This window comes from Anguilla rostrata, chromosome 3 (genome assembly GCF_018555375.3).
Source record: "Anguilla rostrata isolate EN2019 chromosome 3, ASM1855537v3, whole genome shotgun sequence".
NCBI classification, from domain to species: domain Eukaryota; kingdom Metazoa; phylum Chordata; class Actinopteri; order Anguilliformes; family Anguillidae; genus Anguilla; species Anguilla rostrata.
This window is the reverse complement of record NC_057935.1, coordinates 17,393,791-17,410,531: the sequence shown is the minus strand read 5'-3', so window position 1 is coordinate 17,410,531 and position 16,741 is coordinate 17,393,791. Positions and strand designations below refer to the sequence as shown.

Genomic DNA, 16,741 nt, shown 5'->3' with positions numbered 1-16,741 from the left:
TTAGAAGTGAGGAGCATAAGTGTGATTTCCTACCTGATAATCTAGATAACTGAGTTGTGTAGTAGTTACATATAGAGCACATGATATATGGGTGGGGTGACCTGCCAGTACATGGAGAAGGGACTATCAGTCAATGGTATGTTACATTACATTACAGGCATTAAGCAGACGCTCTTATCCAGAACGACTTACACAACATTTTAGATTTTAGCATTTTACATTGCATTACATAGTTGGATATATACTGTACTGCAACAATGCAGGTTAAGTACCTTGCCCAAGGGTACAACGGCAGTGTCCTACCCGGGAATCAAACCTGCAATCTTTAGGTCACAAGATCAGTTTCTTACCGACGAGTGCAGATATGAGTGCAGATAAGCCCTGTCTGTGATACAGGGGACAGAGTAACTCTGTTTGAGGTAAATAAGAATATATGTTTGTGGCATATGAGGGTGGAGTTATTGGTAATAAAGTGTATGGGACAGGGTTACCTGTGCGTATTTAGCAGCCAGGTGCAGAGGGGTCCAGTAGTTGTTGTCAGCCACCTGTGGATCTGCTCCGTTCTCCAGCAGCAGGGACACTACCTCCTTGTAGCCACTGGCACAGGCCATGTGCAGCTGTGGTCAGGACAGAAAGGGCGGAGTCCAGATTAGAGCCCAAACTACAAGAGGGTATTATTATTAAACATTGCTGCTCTATTGTTGCTCTTGTTTCTCTGACTGAGAACGGATGAGTCCTTATTCAGTGACATACTACAATGTAATGGTTACAGAGAATAGAATGTACATTTAAAAAAAAAAAGTAATTGGGACAAAGTCATGGAAAGAACTGTTGTAATTAAAAAGAGACAGCAAGAGTGAGAGAGTACGGAGTGACAAAAAGAAAAAGTAAGGAAGAGACATAGAAAAAAGAGAAATGATGAAAGACAAGTAATATAACATGAGAGAGAGAGAGCAGTCTGATTCTCTGACTCATGGCAGATCTGTAAGCATTTCTGGAGCGACGGCTAAAATCGGGTCTGTAAAAGAGACGTCTCTTGAGAATAGAGAACACTTTAGGTTTATCCTCTCTGTGTCTGTCAGATTGCACGGAGGGAGCGTTGACGTGGCAACCCGAGACCTCCGGCGAGGATTACAGTGTATGTGAGCGAGCGCAAGGGCTTGCGTCACCTCATGAGAATGCCCCCATGACGGGGCAGAAACAAGGGTGCGCTCATTAGCGACCCCCTTCCTCATGGTGTGTACCCACACGAAAGAGACTTCTTCCTCGTGCTGGTTTACACACACCAGAGATCTCTCGTGTGGTGACACTCCCGTACCTTCCCCATTGTGTTGGTTCGTCACTAAGTACCTTCCTCGTGTGCTGATGTACTCACCAGAGTCACCCCTTCCTCGTGTTGTTGCTCCAGTGACCTCGTTTGTTTACACTCACCAGAGTGACCCCTTCCTCATTGTGCTGATGTACACTCACCAGAGTGACCCCTTCCTCATTGTGCTGATGTACACTCACCAGAGTGACCCCTTCCTCGTTGTGCTGATGTACACTCACCAGAGTCACCCCTTCCTCGTTGTGTTGGTTGACGCTCCCCCCAGCTGCCACCAGTTGCTGGACGTCCGACAGCATGGTCATCGCCCGCTGCGTCTTCATAAGGTGCATGGAGACCACGTCCACACCTGCACAAGTCAGGGGGACACGTCACCTCTCGCGAGAAAGCATGCTCCTTAACACGATGGTGCTCTAACCCTTGGACATCAGAGCCCCAATTAAAATGTGCCCCTTGGCTCGAAACCAACAAAATTCAGCACACATGGAAATGCTAACAGAGATGAGAATTCATGTTATTCACTGACAATTATACAGAAAGATATATTTTTGTTATACACTGAAGTCGATTTGAAGTGCTATGTTATGCAGATTTGGATTTGAATGAGAAATAAAGCCTTGACACCTTGGGGGAACTGCTTTTATGTACAACTATGTAGTCATAAAGCTGAACATTTCTCTGTTGAATTAATTATTTAATTAATTAATTTCGCTTTTTCCACAAAAACGTTTCTGTTATTTCTTTGTGGGTTTTGTTCACCTGACCCAATCAAAGCACTCACAAATTCATAAAAGATGTCTCGTGCAAACAGACAGGTGCAAATGAGATCTAACACTTTCGTCTTGTCTTTCTGACTGCGAGAAACACCCGAAACAAATTTTATTTCACAGTCACACTTCACATTTTCTTTGTGGAGATGCCATTCCTTCCACTAACAAGTAACCATTACATGCAGAGGGAAAGCTCTCCCCTGTAAACTCTAAACACAGTCATTTCATGGGATATAACAATTCTAGTAAGCCCAAGCCAGTCATGGTTTTAGAATAGAACAGCATTTACTGTGGTAACTGACATCATGGGCTCACACAAGCAGCCCAATGATATTACAAACAAATCCAAAGGTGAAAAGGACACAGAAAAAAAATTAATCTGTGCATCTGAAGACCCCTCAACACAAAATCTACACTGAGTTAGAGAGATATCACATTATAAAGAACAGATGTTCCAGTGAACTCTGGGGTTTCATGACATCAAAAATGACCAGAGCTACTTTATGATATCAGTGACTAACTGATGTGAGCCCATTATTGTATTTTGCTCTGCAGAGAAAAACCTTTTTATTGGTTCAAATAAGTCAGCGATTTATAACTGAGCGTAGCTCCACCCAAAATGTGGATCATGAAACCTCACTCTGCCAACACTAGTTCATGGTATGCTTTGCACTGATGTTAGTGTAAGTATTTTCTTTTCCTACAGACAGTTCAGAATGCATGGAATAGCTTCCCAGGTCATGCCCTAGAAGCAAATACCCTTGGTGTGGCCATGTTCTAGTCTCACTCTAGGCAGCAGGCAAAGTAGCACTGCCGTTATCATCAAACCTCCTTATGTTCATATCTGGCGGGGTTACAGAACCAAGGGCGTCAGCCTCCGCAATTACCCAGGTGAGTTCTGACCCAGTTCTGACTTTCTGATCTCCTCTCTAGATGCTGGGTGCACCTGACACACAAAGAGCCACAATTAGGCCAAAACAAGTATCTGTGCTCTCTGCGGGTGATGCTTGTGCAAGTGTGCCAGGCTCTGTAAAGATGGGGAAGCCTAGCCATTCTTCCCTGTGCCGTAAAAGTCACAGTCTCAAAGGTTTTCTGATTTTTATATCCTGGAATCCTCCTGGGGCAATTATATGATGTTTAAAGCTTCAGAAGTGACCTATAAAAACATGGATACAAAAAGCTTGATTCTATGAAAGGTGCATATTTTCAATATAAACTGATACACACTAACAAGTGTGTGCTGTTTTTTCAATCTCATTTATGTTAAACTGAGAGCCTTCTTTGGGGAATACAGGAACTGTGAGTGGCAATAAAACCGGGGTCGATGTCTGCATCTCCAGTTCAATAAAGATGTCAACCTGTCCGTCCAATTAAGAACCTTTATTTGTCACTACGGCGATGCCGCTGTGAGTCACACCGCCTTGCCGTCCCCACAGCTTGGATAAACACATGGTGCTGTATTGATGTATTTTCCTTCCCCTAAACCCATAAATGTTGATGCTTTGCAACAGTGTAAAACTGACAGTGATTGTCTCCGTTTTCCACCTTCGTCCATTGATTCTTTCGCTTCCGCTCTCTCTCTCTCTCTCTCTCTCTCTCTTGCCCTCTCTCACACACACACACACACACTCTACAGCGAGAGAGCTAGCATGCAATATGAAGTTTTATGATTGGCTATAATCCTGCTCCAATTTACCCAAAAAAAAAGCCACGTGGTTTTTGCAACATGCTGAACCCCATAGCCAGACATGGTAGCTCCCAGTCTGGAAATCACCAGCAGAAGGCCACATTGGCTTTGTCCTGCCAGGGGGACAGTGGGCTTTAATTGGCCAGGGTTCCTTAGCTGTTACCAGTGCATTAGCTTCTCCTAAACCTTCTCCCCAATGGTACCCCTTTTGAGCAGTAGCCCCCTACCAGCTAACAGCTGTCTGTGAGAGACATACCACCTCTAAAGAGCAGTGCTGTGGGACGGTAACTATGTCAGAGGAGCCGAAACTGCAGGGAGTCATGCGTGGATGCTGGTGCCACAGCACTGACTCAACAGGCATGAGCAATTCCAAAATGTGGACAAGAATGTAACAGACAATTAACCCTGGCAGCCAATCAGAGCATGTAATTAAGTTTTGAAATTAAGAATTTTAGACGAGACAACCTTCCCACACAAAAGGATCCTCTGCTCTTCTCTACTGCCTGGGAGGTAGAGATTTTGAAAAGAAGCTGTCACTCCCGCTAGATGGATGGCTCTTTAGTAAAGTGTAGAGGCAGTCTCCTTTTAGAGTTTGGTTACCGGGGTGACAGCAGCAAGGGGGTGGGGCACTGGGGACTGCTTTGGCTGGTGGAGGGCAGTTGGGCTCTGACAGTGGTGAGACAGCTGTCAAACGCGAGCGCCTTTTATCCATCACGTTGTTCCCGTGTGTGCAGGGGCTGATGGGATAGGGGACTTTATGCATCAACCAGTCACCTGACTGGATCGCTATCTGTAGCAAGCCCAGCAAGTCCCCCCAGGGCTCCAGACTAAAGGGGGTTATTCTCTGCATATTTCATTACAGTCAATGGCCTTTCCACAAAAGCGCTCTGCAGCCACCAGATAAATCACTCGTAGCTGCACCATAGCCACCACAGACCTCAGTGCTATTGATACTCGGTCACTCTCCTACCGTGAATAAAAACTTTGTAGCACATCCCCAAAAGACAACATCCAAGTTTGGTTGTGGAGGTATCCATGTTTTGCATGTGGGTGACCAAAACACTTTTTAAAATCAAAGTTAAGCTAACGGATAATTTGGTTGGGAGTTAAAAAATTACATTTTGTGCTAGATGGGTTGTGAATCGGATGAAGAAATGCACTATAGAGAGATTTAAATAAGCAACTTAGGTTAAATTCCTTGTGCAAGTGCATCAATAGGGAATTGAATATATAACCTTGGACACAAGAGGCCCAGATTCACCACTGAACCTCCAGCACCAGCCAAATGACTTTACAGAAATACATGACCTCACAGGCACTCAGCGCACCCTTGATAAGGTCACCCGCCAGGCAAATAACTTCTTAACTGTATCAAACCGCCATCTTCCTTCTGTGCAGCTCAGCACATCTGCAACAAGAACATTAGCGATATAATTCTCCGCTCCCCCCATCACCAGTAAGGCACGGTAATTTGTTTGTGATGGCGACACCAGGTTTGAGAGAGTTTGACAGGGGGGACTCTGAGGAGCCGTCCTCTCTAGAGTGATCTAGACCTGGATGTATGCATCTACAATGTGTCCATGAAGCAGCATAAGATTACAGAGATATACAGTAAATCACGCTAAATTAGCATGACTTGTCTTGCAAGACATTTTAATTCATTTTTAATTAAAGCTTGCTTAATTATGGGATTAGGCACACCACCTTTCTGTCCCTCATTTACCCATTAACTTTGTCTTTCCATTTTTCATTTATCACCAATGCATTTATAAGTGCAGATTCTCGAATTTCATTGAAGGGTATATTTATACATTTTGGTATGTCCACGGAGAAATAACAGCACTTTTTATACATAATTGCCCCATTTCAATGCACCATTGTGTTCTGGCCATATTAATGTTATGTAAATGAAAGTGGTTATGTTCAGCACTTTGTCGCATATCCTTTGCACGCAATGACTGCTTGTGTCTTTGTCCCAAACATTTTGGAGGGCACAGGTCCGAGATGCTTACCGTTTTCCTCCAGGTGTGTGAGAAGGATGCAGCTGGTCTCCGTGCCTTCTGTGGCGTAATCTAGCGGGATATTCCCATTGACGTCCTGGAGCAGCACGTTGGCCCCGGCCTTCCACCCGAATTATAAGGGGGGAAAAAAAAACAAAGAGGCGGGAAAAAAGAATGAGGTGAGTGAACTTCAGCTCGTTTATCAGGAGGATCAATAATAAATAAGCTCCAATTATCACAGTTTTCCAGCTCTTTCCTCTCAGCCTCGGTCCTGATGAAACGCATTAACAGACAATAGAGAATTAAGTACTACTGGAGAGCCAGGGGAGTGGGACATCCGTCTTCAGAGACAAGATGAATGTTCAGTGGCCAGTCTTACAAAGCTCATGTGTGTGCATGTACTTGGGATAACCAAAGATTTTCAATGCACTGTTATTAACATGGTTCTCACACTGATTCACTGCACTGGTAAAAGCAGACAGCAAGGACCGCGCTCACGCGTACTGATTCAGTGATATATACAGACCCTGGTTTTGCTGTACACTAAATCCTGTGCATCTGCACTTCAGCAGACACTAATATAAAATATAGTCTGACAGTGAAACACTGTTCATTTTAAAAGTCAGCACATAAATATTTGTCTCCCCTCTCTGTGTGTAAAACTAACCCTTTCTGTGTTATTAAATTGTTAAATTGAAATTTGTCCCTTTAAAACCCCTGCCACTCCCAGGACAATTAAAGAAAGCACGGTGGCACGGAGCGCCCTGGTTCTGCAGAGATAAAGATGACAGTGTGTTTTAAGTAATGGTCCCTTATTGAATATTTACTGCTAATTGAATTTTAACGAGCACATCTAACACGCACCGATATTTACGGCTGGATCCGGCTCCACAGCCTAGGAGAGGGGAAGTGTGAGGAGAGGCTGCCTCGCCCGTTAACCCCCATTCACACGGCGATTTTCAGGTTCCTGATTGGCCCGTTCCTCACGGCATTCAGGCAGGGGAGCCAATCACACACCCCTTTGTCTGCTAGGTTTATTAACCGCCATTTTGAGCAATGGATTTAGCCATCGCCATCAGCTCCTTGGGAACAGCCGTCAATCACCGCGGAGGGTTAGGCGAGGGTTAATGAACTCAATTAATTTACGTAACGGTTTCATGAGGCTTTGTGTCCGCTCGTAGGGAACGGGGGGAAACATTCATCTCTGCGTTCCTGCTCGGTCTTCCGGGGTCACTCCGTTAGAGAGACCAGAGAAGGTCGAGCCTCCCCACCTCTCCCCTCCATATTAATTCACTGCCCTATGACTCACCAAGGGCTTTCACAGTGCCACGCTGTGCTGCTTCATCAGGTGAAGCCCGCGTTCCTGTAAGCTAAGTGGGGCTACACGTGTCAACGTCATGGTAACGCCGCCAGCCGTTGCTGATCCGTACTGCGAATTTGCTCGCAATGTTTTCAGTTCAGTCAGATAATCCCCATGCTGGAAAGATTTTTTTTTTTTGGGGGGGTCGGGAAGGTTCTGGGTAGGGGAAATTTCCTATCCTCTAAGTCATTACTCAGACCTGGTCAGGTAAAACCATAAATGTATTTATCCTTTTTCAAGCCCAATTTTATCTCCATGCCGTTTTAACAAAAAAAATGATGACAAAGGGACAGTAACCAAATCCACAAAGGTCCACATTACGTAACTCAAGACCAGACCAATCGCCACGGTTCCCACTCACCAGGCCAGCCACCACAGTCACGTATCACATGTATTGTGTTTGGCCAATGACAAACATCCTTTCATGGCTGACAGCCAATGATAAATTAGCTTTAGTGCCGTCACTGCATCATCATTTGCCAACAGGTAATAAGCAGCAACACATAGATGGGATCCCGCCCTTCTCAGAATCAGGCAATAACTGCCATAGCTGACCTTTGACCTCGACCCCCATTGCCTATAACATGGTGATTGATGACGTGTAGGCTGCAATTGTGACAGGAACTGTCTAAAATGGTATGGTGTACCCGAGTAAAATGAAACTGTGTGATCGATCCAACCGCCATCCACAGCAATCCCCCGACGCGTCCCCAAAGGATGGCCTACATTCGTAAAATAGGGAATTCAGGCAAGTATGAAATTTAAATTCTATCCTCGATCACACCATTGCCCGAGCTTCAATAGACAGCCTCACCAATTTGTGGTGACGTGCTCTGCAATATTAAATCGGCCACAGACCTGTGGTTTACCAGCTATTATTTGATCTGTAGACCTAAAATCTCAATGCAGTCAGAAAAACCAGAATGACATAAGATTTACTCCCATGTGGGAAACTGACATGCAAATAGTATCAGAATAATAAGATGTATGAACCACCCATGTGTGTAAAGTTGTTGGCTAAGCAAATAAATGAGGACATATTGAAGCACTCAGCACAAAATCAAGACCAGTATTCAACACCAAAAATCGATATTTGTCCTTAACTTTCACCGACCCCGGATCCTTGAAATGAATAAATGCAAGGCCTAGTCTTTTCATTGCAATTTTTTTCTTTTCATGAATTTTATTGTTTGTGAAGGGGGAAAAAAAAAGCATTTTGCTGAGAGTCAGAATTAAGGACAAAATTGAACTGAATCCAGGGCTGGCTCCTTTCTTTTTTTCTTCTTCTTCTTCTTCTTCTTCATTTCAGGTCTGCGTTTTGTGCACACAGTAGCCGCACCCCGAAAATCTGACCCCCTCCACTAATCCCGCTTGTGAGCGGAGGCAGAAGCAGGAGGGGGGCGCTGAGGCTAGATGGCTGCTCTGCCGCTGGCGAAGTGCGGCGCGGCGATAAGAACATTAGCGGTGTGGGACTGAGGCACAACAATGCACCATTGCCCAGAGCCCATGGTGGCTCTGTGCTCTGCCCTCCCCCAGAACAAGAGCCTTCCAGCGGCCATGGGAGTGAGGGGGGGGGGGGGGGGACGGCACCTGGAATGTGTGTCGCTGATGACAAGGTCCAGCCTTCCTGTCAGACTGCTAACAGAAAGGACACGGGAGTCAATGCCATCCTTATCCTGACAGCCCATTTTAAATCTTGATTGCTAAACCCTAGGGGCAAACTGGCACAGATGACTAGATATAGCCGCACTTTTCCAAGGAAATAAAGTGTGTTTAGAGAGTGATTCTCAGTCGATTTGATGGATGGTAACTTGTCAGAAATTACAATTCATCATCTACTGTGGATTCCATGCAATAAACAAGAGGCCTTCATTGGAAAATTGAAAAGATAATGGTATCAAAACAGAACTCAGTAAAGGAACCACTTTCACAAGCTCTTCAAATCAATGCTTCAGAGGAAGCCATTTTACCACGCCACTAAAGAGCTTCCTTTTAGGCTGTATACTTTTCCTTACTGCCTTTTGGAAACTTGCCTTCATACCCCCCTTTCCCCACACCCAAAATTTCTCCCCATGCAGCCCCCTTTGGTTGAAGAAGCAGGATTTAGAGGACTGTGACCTCATTAAACATAAAGCGAGCCTCCGAGCTCTCTCTGTGAACATGAAACGCAAACGTTTTGTCACTGCTGCCTCTCAATAAACAGAGAGAGGTTTGCGGGCAGAAGCAGCAGCAGCAGCAGCAGCTGCAGCAGCATAAGTGCGTATTTAGGGGGTAATCTAGCTATTTAAGACCTCCCTGCAGTAATAGGGTATATAAACACACAAGAGGCCTTGAGGGATCTTATTTATCTGACTATGGTGCTCAAATCTGGCCATAGATAGCACCCTCGAGCAAACAATACAGATTTAATACTGACGTTAGACAGAGCTCACTAAGCACTCCAGGACAGCGCAGCCTAAATAATATTTCATTTCAATGATTCGGATAGAAAAGGATAAATATTGCTAAATAACATAGGATTCAGACCAGTCAGGGGAGAGTGAGGTAGTATAAGCAGCAGTGTGGTACAGAGTTAGAGATGAAAGGTGCAAGCAGGGTAGTGCAGTGTTAGAGGTGGGTTTGTGGGTCACTCCTTCAGGGAGGTGTACAGTGCTGAGAGCTGGCAGATGCCTGCTGTATTGCTGACTGTGTTTGGCTGCAGACCAGACTCAGGGGCTGCTGCAGGGAGATGCGCAATGCTGCGAAGATCAATATTACTGCTCAGTGAAACCATCTGATACATCCAGCCTCTGCCTGTGGGCATGAACATACCAACCCTCCCCCCACACACACGCACACACGCACACACACACACACGCTCGCTGGCTCATCGTGTCTGGCTGGACATCAGACACAGCACTGTGACGGATAGTACACACACCAGCTGTTCAGAGAGGGTGGACGCAGGGGGGTTGGGCCAGGGGACAACAGGGGTGGAGCTAGCAGCCACAAAGGGTCCAATCAGCAGCCAGATGCAGGACCAACACCCAGATGCTACAGCTCAAATGTTGAAAGGACACAGTCCCCATGAAAGGTCTTTGATGTCAAAGGTATAAAAAATAGATTCTCACTTCTCACGAAAGGCGGAGTGCGTTTTTTTTTTCTTTTTTGTGAGGGCAGCAGGCTGATACTTCCTGTCAGCTGCCGATGGACCCTGCTTCTGTCATACCTTAGAAACTTTGCTTTTCATCTAACTGGGTAAAAGTATTTCACAGAATGTTCTATAATCTGTCACTCAAGTCTTGCCACGTGCATACCTTCTCTGCTCACACTCTGTTGTAAATGAATTAGGAGGCAGCGATTCCACAAAGATTTCATGCTGACAAGGAGTGGAGAACTGGGCAAAGAGCACAGCAGTGGCCAGTACTCTTTTACCCCCTCAGGCTGAGAGAACCGAGGGTAAACCGGGATTTTAAAAAAGGAAGGGCGGGAAAGGGAGGGACAGGGGCGTGGCACCTCACCAGCAGCAGCAGCAGCACGATGTCGGCGTTGTCGCACGCGCACGCCACGTGCAGCGGCGTCCACAGGTCCTCGTCCTGCAGGTTCACGTTCAGCCCCCTCTCAATCAGAACCTCCGCTGCCACTGCGTTGTCATGGCGAGCGCACTACAGGCGGGAGAGAGCAGAGGCACACGAGGTTACCGAGGACCCTGGCGGCAACGACAACACGACAACACTGGAGCTATGCAACACATACATGTGTCAATGGGAACTACAGCAGAATCTGGGGACATACTGTTATAATACAGCTAGGCATTTAGCAGATGCTCTTATGTATTGCATATACAGCTTCCCTTCCCTTTATACAGCTGGATATACTGAAAAAATTCAGGTTAAGTATCTTCCTCAGGGGCAGAATAGCAATGACCTACCTGGGAATAGAAGCCACAACCTTCAGGTTATGAGCCCCATTCTCTAACCAGCATGCTACACTGCTACCATTAAAGCCATACAGACCAATTGCAGCAGGAGCAGTAACACCAGTGACTGAACATTGCAGAAATTCTGCAGAAGTACCAATGTAGGACACTATCGTAGAAATGCCGCAGTGACTGATCGGGGGTTCTCACTGACAACTTGTCTCTTGCATTAATCTGAACGACAACGAGCATTCTTCATGCTAAAAAAAAAATCCCGTTTCAACACTGCATATCTCTTCAGATGAGTGTGTCTCGAATATTAAATATGGTGCGCATGGGGAATAACCTAATTGCACTGTAATGAATTCAAATTGTTTGAATTAAATTGGAATTTTTGGTGAGGAATTATTTATGTGTTATGTGCATTCTTTGACACCGAAAAGTATTTTGCATGAGCCAAAGAGCATAAAGCACATTGTTTATGGCACTGCATTAATATTATGTGCAATGATCATTTCTGACCGCACTGAACAGGTCATAAAACAAGGTAATAACCATCCATTAATCTGGGTCATAGTTAGTTGACTTGGCTTAATCGTGTGCATTAACCACGATGTACAAATTAAGTGTAGAATTTAAAAGAAAATAAAGAGAGCTATTAACAAGAACTTAACAGCCTTTAAGAGCACTAACACCAGAAAGTACTTCCTATTTGAACCTTATATGTATGCAAATCTTCTTGTGCTGAACACCAAATCATTTGTTATCATTTATTTTTCATGAACTTCACGACATTAATTTTGTGTGAAACCTCAGTCATAACATGACCTGTTTTAAAAGAAAGGCCCTTGAGGAATTTTCTGAGTTAGTGAGCTACAAGAACAATGCTGACACAGCTATGGAATAAGAAGACCCCTGCAGCAGTTTCAATATTAGTAGCAACAGCAGAATGAGCAGAAATAACTTTAAGCAGCAAGGCAGCTAACTTCCACACATAGCATACAGTAGAACTTACTGCTATAGTGGCAAACAGTGATCACAGCAGAACAGAATAACAGATGTTGGTGAGCTAGTAGTGTAGAGCAGTGGTCAGAGCAGCAGAGTGGAGTAGTGGTCAGAGCAGAAGAGTGGAGTAGTGGTCAGAGCAACAGAGTGGAGTAGTGGTCAGAGCAGCAGTATGGAGTAGTGGTCAGAGCAGCAGTATGGAACAGTGGTTAGAACAGCATTATTGAGTAGCGGTTAGAGTAGCAGTGTGGAGCAGTGTTTAGAACAGCATTGTGGAGCAGTGGTCAGAGCTGCAATGTGGAGCAGTGGTTAGAGCAGCAGTGTGGAGCAGTGGTTAGAGCAGCAGTGTGGAATAGTGGTTAGAGCAGCAGTGTGGAGCAGTGAAAATTAAATAAGTTTGTCACAGAGCCAACAGCATTGACTCAGTGCAGTTGTACAGAGGCAGGGCTTATTTAATAGGCAAAGCAGTCACCATTGGTGACGCATAGAATACACAATCACCAGTCAGGAGGGAGTTACAACTTTTCTGCAAAGTTCACGCAGCTCACATTAGCAACGGCAGGCTTTGTCTGCCGAGTTAATGAGGACAGACTCAGGTGTCCCCCTTCGGTGTCTAGGCAAGGGCGAGGTGAAGGCAATGTTTAAGCGCTTGCAGCTCCGCTCCACACTCAAAATGAAAAACAGTGAAGAGAATGTAAATGAGCATACAGTACGTGCGTGCACAGTCTCACCAGATGCAGCAGAGATCCTCCGGAGGATACGGGAGTATTGGGGTCAGCTCCATCCTTTAGCAGCTTCAGCACTGAAAGATTAAAATGAGACTCGATCAAGGCCCCGCCTCCACACCGGCCAGCAGTCTTAATCTTTTTAATAAAAATCTCCATGACCGCGAGTCAAGTCTCAGACGAATCGAATGTAGTTTAACAACCACGGCAGGCCTTTTTTTTGTGCACAATCGCTGTTGTGTTCCCAAACAAACCCCAGATACCGTTCCTGTTATTTATAATTTCAATGTTTTTTGTGCTTGTTCTTTTTCATACTCTTCCTCGTATGTTCTGAAGAAAGAAGGCCACAGCTGCAATCCATGAATAATGAGTGTGCTTTTTTCCTCAGATTAACGAAACATACTTTTAAGTGTGCAGTCAAGAATCCCTAGACCAGTGTACACATTCAGCAGATTATCAAAAGTTGCATGGCGGCCTGCTGTTTGTGTGTTAAAAGAACAACTTAACCAACTTTACCTTTTTACTGTATTTTTTACCCAGCTTGAAAACCTTATGTTTGGTTATTTTTGTTCATATTCAAATCAATTCCAGACTGATAGTTTGTATGTTGATCTGTCTGAAAACTGTTTCTGTTTGTTGGCGTGAGATTACTTGCGGGGATCAGAGTGTGGTGGGGGGGTTAGTGGGGTGGGGCTGAGTTCAAGGTTTTACAGGCCTGAATCAATGCCAGTTGGGCAACCGACTCAGCCTGACACAGAGATCACCAATCGGTGAGGAGAATGAAATATCAGACTGCCACCCTGCCTAGGCCTTGGCAAGGCATCCCTGACAATATGCAACTAACTTTCAAGAGGTCAGACAAGGCCTCTCGACAGTTAGCTAATGGCCGAGACACACCTGACCTTGCGGTCTCCTCTGATTGGATAAACAGGGCATGGAGCAGGGCCAGAGCTGTCAGTCTGCCTTCTCTGTCATAACCAGGCAGTGAGTGACTGAGGCATCGTTGTTGAAATGAAGACATAAATCCCCCCCATTACGACAGGAGGAACCCCCTAAATGCACATCAGAGTCGGCCAAATGGCCAAGCACAGGAGCTTTTAACTGGAACGCGGAGACAATATATGGCAACGCGACTGCTATCTGATGAAGACCCTACAGCAAAAGCACACTGCAGGCTTTTTATTATTACTATGATTTTAAATCAGCATGCTTAAGTGCGGTTTTATGGCATAATCTGGATATTTTTCGAGAATTTTTTGGTACTTATGAATACAACATTTTCTCTAGCCTGCTTAAAAAATATGGATGCGCAGTCAAGTGCCCTATCGAACACAGCCGGCCGCCCACCAGGGCTATTAAAATCCATCAGGAAAGCAGTGCATGCAGACGCAGGGAAAATCACTTCACGGCGCAGGGCAGAACAGATCGGATTCGCAGGAATGTTGTGGGGAGACAGCCACTGAACAAACGCCTCGGAACTTAAACGGCTGCAAATGACCTGTCTGCTGAACTCAAGCACACATATTTCTCTGTTCTTTTCGCATTTCAGCATTACACACACTTCGTGTTGCGCTGCAGGAAACACTTTTTGATGGAATGCAAAGATAAGCTGGGAACCAGTATGGATAAAGTACAATCCCATGGAACATAAAACCATAATGGAATGAAGTAATATAGAGAAAATCCTGCACCTGTCTATCTGTCGGTCAGTCAAACTACCAATTTTTCTATCTATTTCCGGGCACTCTGTGAGAGATTATTAATACAGGCCAGAGATTACAAAAAATATGAGTGTGCCTGCCACTAAACATTGTGGAAAAAGAAACCATTGTTGTGTGTAACACGTTATAGCGCACGTGTCACAGGGCGGCCGTGAATGCCACGGTTACAGAGAAACTGCCCTAAAAACGGGAAACCGGCGGTGATGTCAATGGACAATAATTTCACCCAGCAGGGAGGAACACAAAAAATATCTCACAATATTTCCTAAGGGATTTGGAGGGAGGGAACGACAAGAAAAAGTAAGCGAGTGAGCTCCTTCTGCAACGGGACTGATTGATGTAACATTATCTTGATGGGATCTCTGGGTTTGCAGGCCTGGGTCTAGGGGTGCTCTAATGGAGAAGTAATTCTGAAAGTATTTACAGCCAAGTTTCTGTCATTCAGTTATATACTGCGAATCTGTTACTCTCCACTGGACGATCTGTGTGGAGTAAGATCTCTGTTGGGAAGCTAGCTAGCAAATATTCAGCTGTTCACCCATTTAAAAAGCAATCAATCAGCAATCAACCCACGCCTATAAGGAACAGCAATGCATGGGCAGATGGAGCATTCTGGAGCCCCCACCCCCCACCCCCCCAAACCAGCACCTACCCTACCCCAATTGTCCCTGTCACAGACTGAGCTCCCACTGATGTGATGACCCAGTGAAAGAGATGCAATAAAATCAGTGCCCCCCATCCCATTCACCCACCGCCCCCAAAAAAAAACCCTAATTCCACCCCTCTGGAGTGCTTGGGCATCCCCAGAGTTTCTACAGACATTCCCAACACAAAAATCAATGCCCCCCGCCCTCCCAGACTGCTCCTTATTTAAACACAGCAACAACCACTCCATTAAAGTGTAAATTTTATCCCTGGGGGACGAATCTGTCACAAATCTTTGGTAGTCTAAACTGCACATCAAAGGAACATAATTTTTATTTTGGAGTCAAAGTAATAAAGTTGGACATTATGATGCAAATACTTTCAATAAAACGTTTGTAGCCGCATAAATAAATGCTTTCATTACCAAATTTAATTTACCAATTACTTTTGAATCACAGATGCTTTGGGGGCCACTCTTGCTCCTACACGTAGCTCAGTGAATTTACAGTCCACCTTTGTGCAAGTGATGTGACTAAGGAGAGTGACATATTTCAGTGGAATGAGAGTCAGAGAGGGGTGGGTAAGGGATGCATAAAGAGAGGTGGTTAAAGGCAAAAGAGGGAAATGCTAAAAAAGTATGGTAAAGAATAGGAAGTGATAGAAGAGAATAAAGGAGGGAGTGAGAGAAGAAGAGGTTTGAATAGAGCACGGAACTAACGAGAGAGAAGAAGGCCTCATCTGAGCTTGTTTAGCCACCGCTGGCAGCCGCTGTGGCGGCGAAGGTAATCAGCGAAGCGGGCAGGGGAGACTGGCACACATCTCCCCGCGTCCCCATTACGCTCAACCATCGAGCCCCCCAGCGCCACCCCGCACCCCCTGCGGATAAATGCGGGCAGCAGACAGGAAGGGTTTTTTAAGTGGCGGGAACGCTGACTGATTTCCAAAGAGGAAATTGAAGATGATCGTTACTTATTCATCTACAAGCGCATGCCTCCCCAGGAAATTAATAGGTAAGATATTTTCTATACGGGTAGAAAAAAGGGAAAAATGAATCCACACATAAAAACTGGGGAGTTTTCAGTCCAGTTTCTTTTCCTTTAATAAATGTGTTTCTTAGTTATCAAGGACATTTATGCTTTAAATTGAATATTGTATTTGTGTCACCTTATCTATTTATACGACTAGATATTTTACTGAAGCCTATTGGGGGGAATGCCTGGACCTGAATTACAGGTATAAAACAGAAGGTGCCAAATCACCCTTCCAGCTTCTGGCCACAAGCTTACATAAGCCCACACGGGTGTAAATTATATAACACTTATAGTTTCAACCTTAAAGCACAGATACACACATCCTGTCACAATGACACCAGGCTTTTGGACGTTCATGTCCTTCTGGAACGTTCCCTTCGATCAACTGTCGTCAGAGTATTTTAGGACCTTCCAACCCCACCCCCCAAGCCAAAGAAAAAGGCCTTAGGGATATCTATTTCTCCTGTCTCTGATTACTGTTGTCCATTACGTGATGTAATTATGGGAATGGGAAAGGCAGGGAAGTGCCTTTTGCAGGAGGGACTTGTTATACGTGGATCTACTCTAACACAGTG

The 16,741-nt window shown here is 45.1% G+C and overlaps 1 protein-coding gene across 1 annotated transcript in view; it reads right to left on the bottom strand.

The window, feature by feature from the left end:
• The window catches only part of LOC135250346 (unconventional myosin-XVI-like), a 123,978-nt gene that overhangs the window by 79,254 nt on the left and 27,983 nt on the right, over nt 1-16,741 (bottom strand). Inside the window, 5 exon segments of the mRNA XM_064326547.1 lie at nt 492-617; nt 1,549-1,673; nt 5,794-5,902; nt 10,642-10,785; nt 12,776-12,846. Coding sequence (XP_064182617.1) covers nt 492-617; nt 1,549-1,673; nt 5,794-5,902; nt 10,642-10,785; nt 12,776-12,846 — 575 coding nt within the window.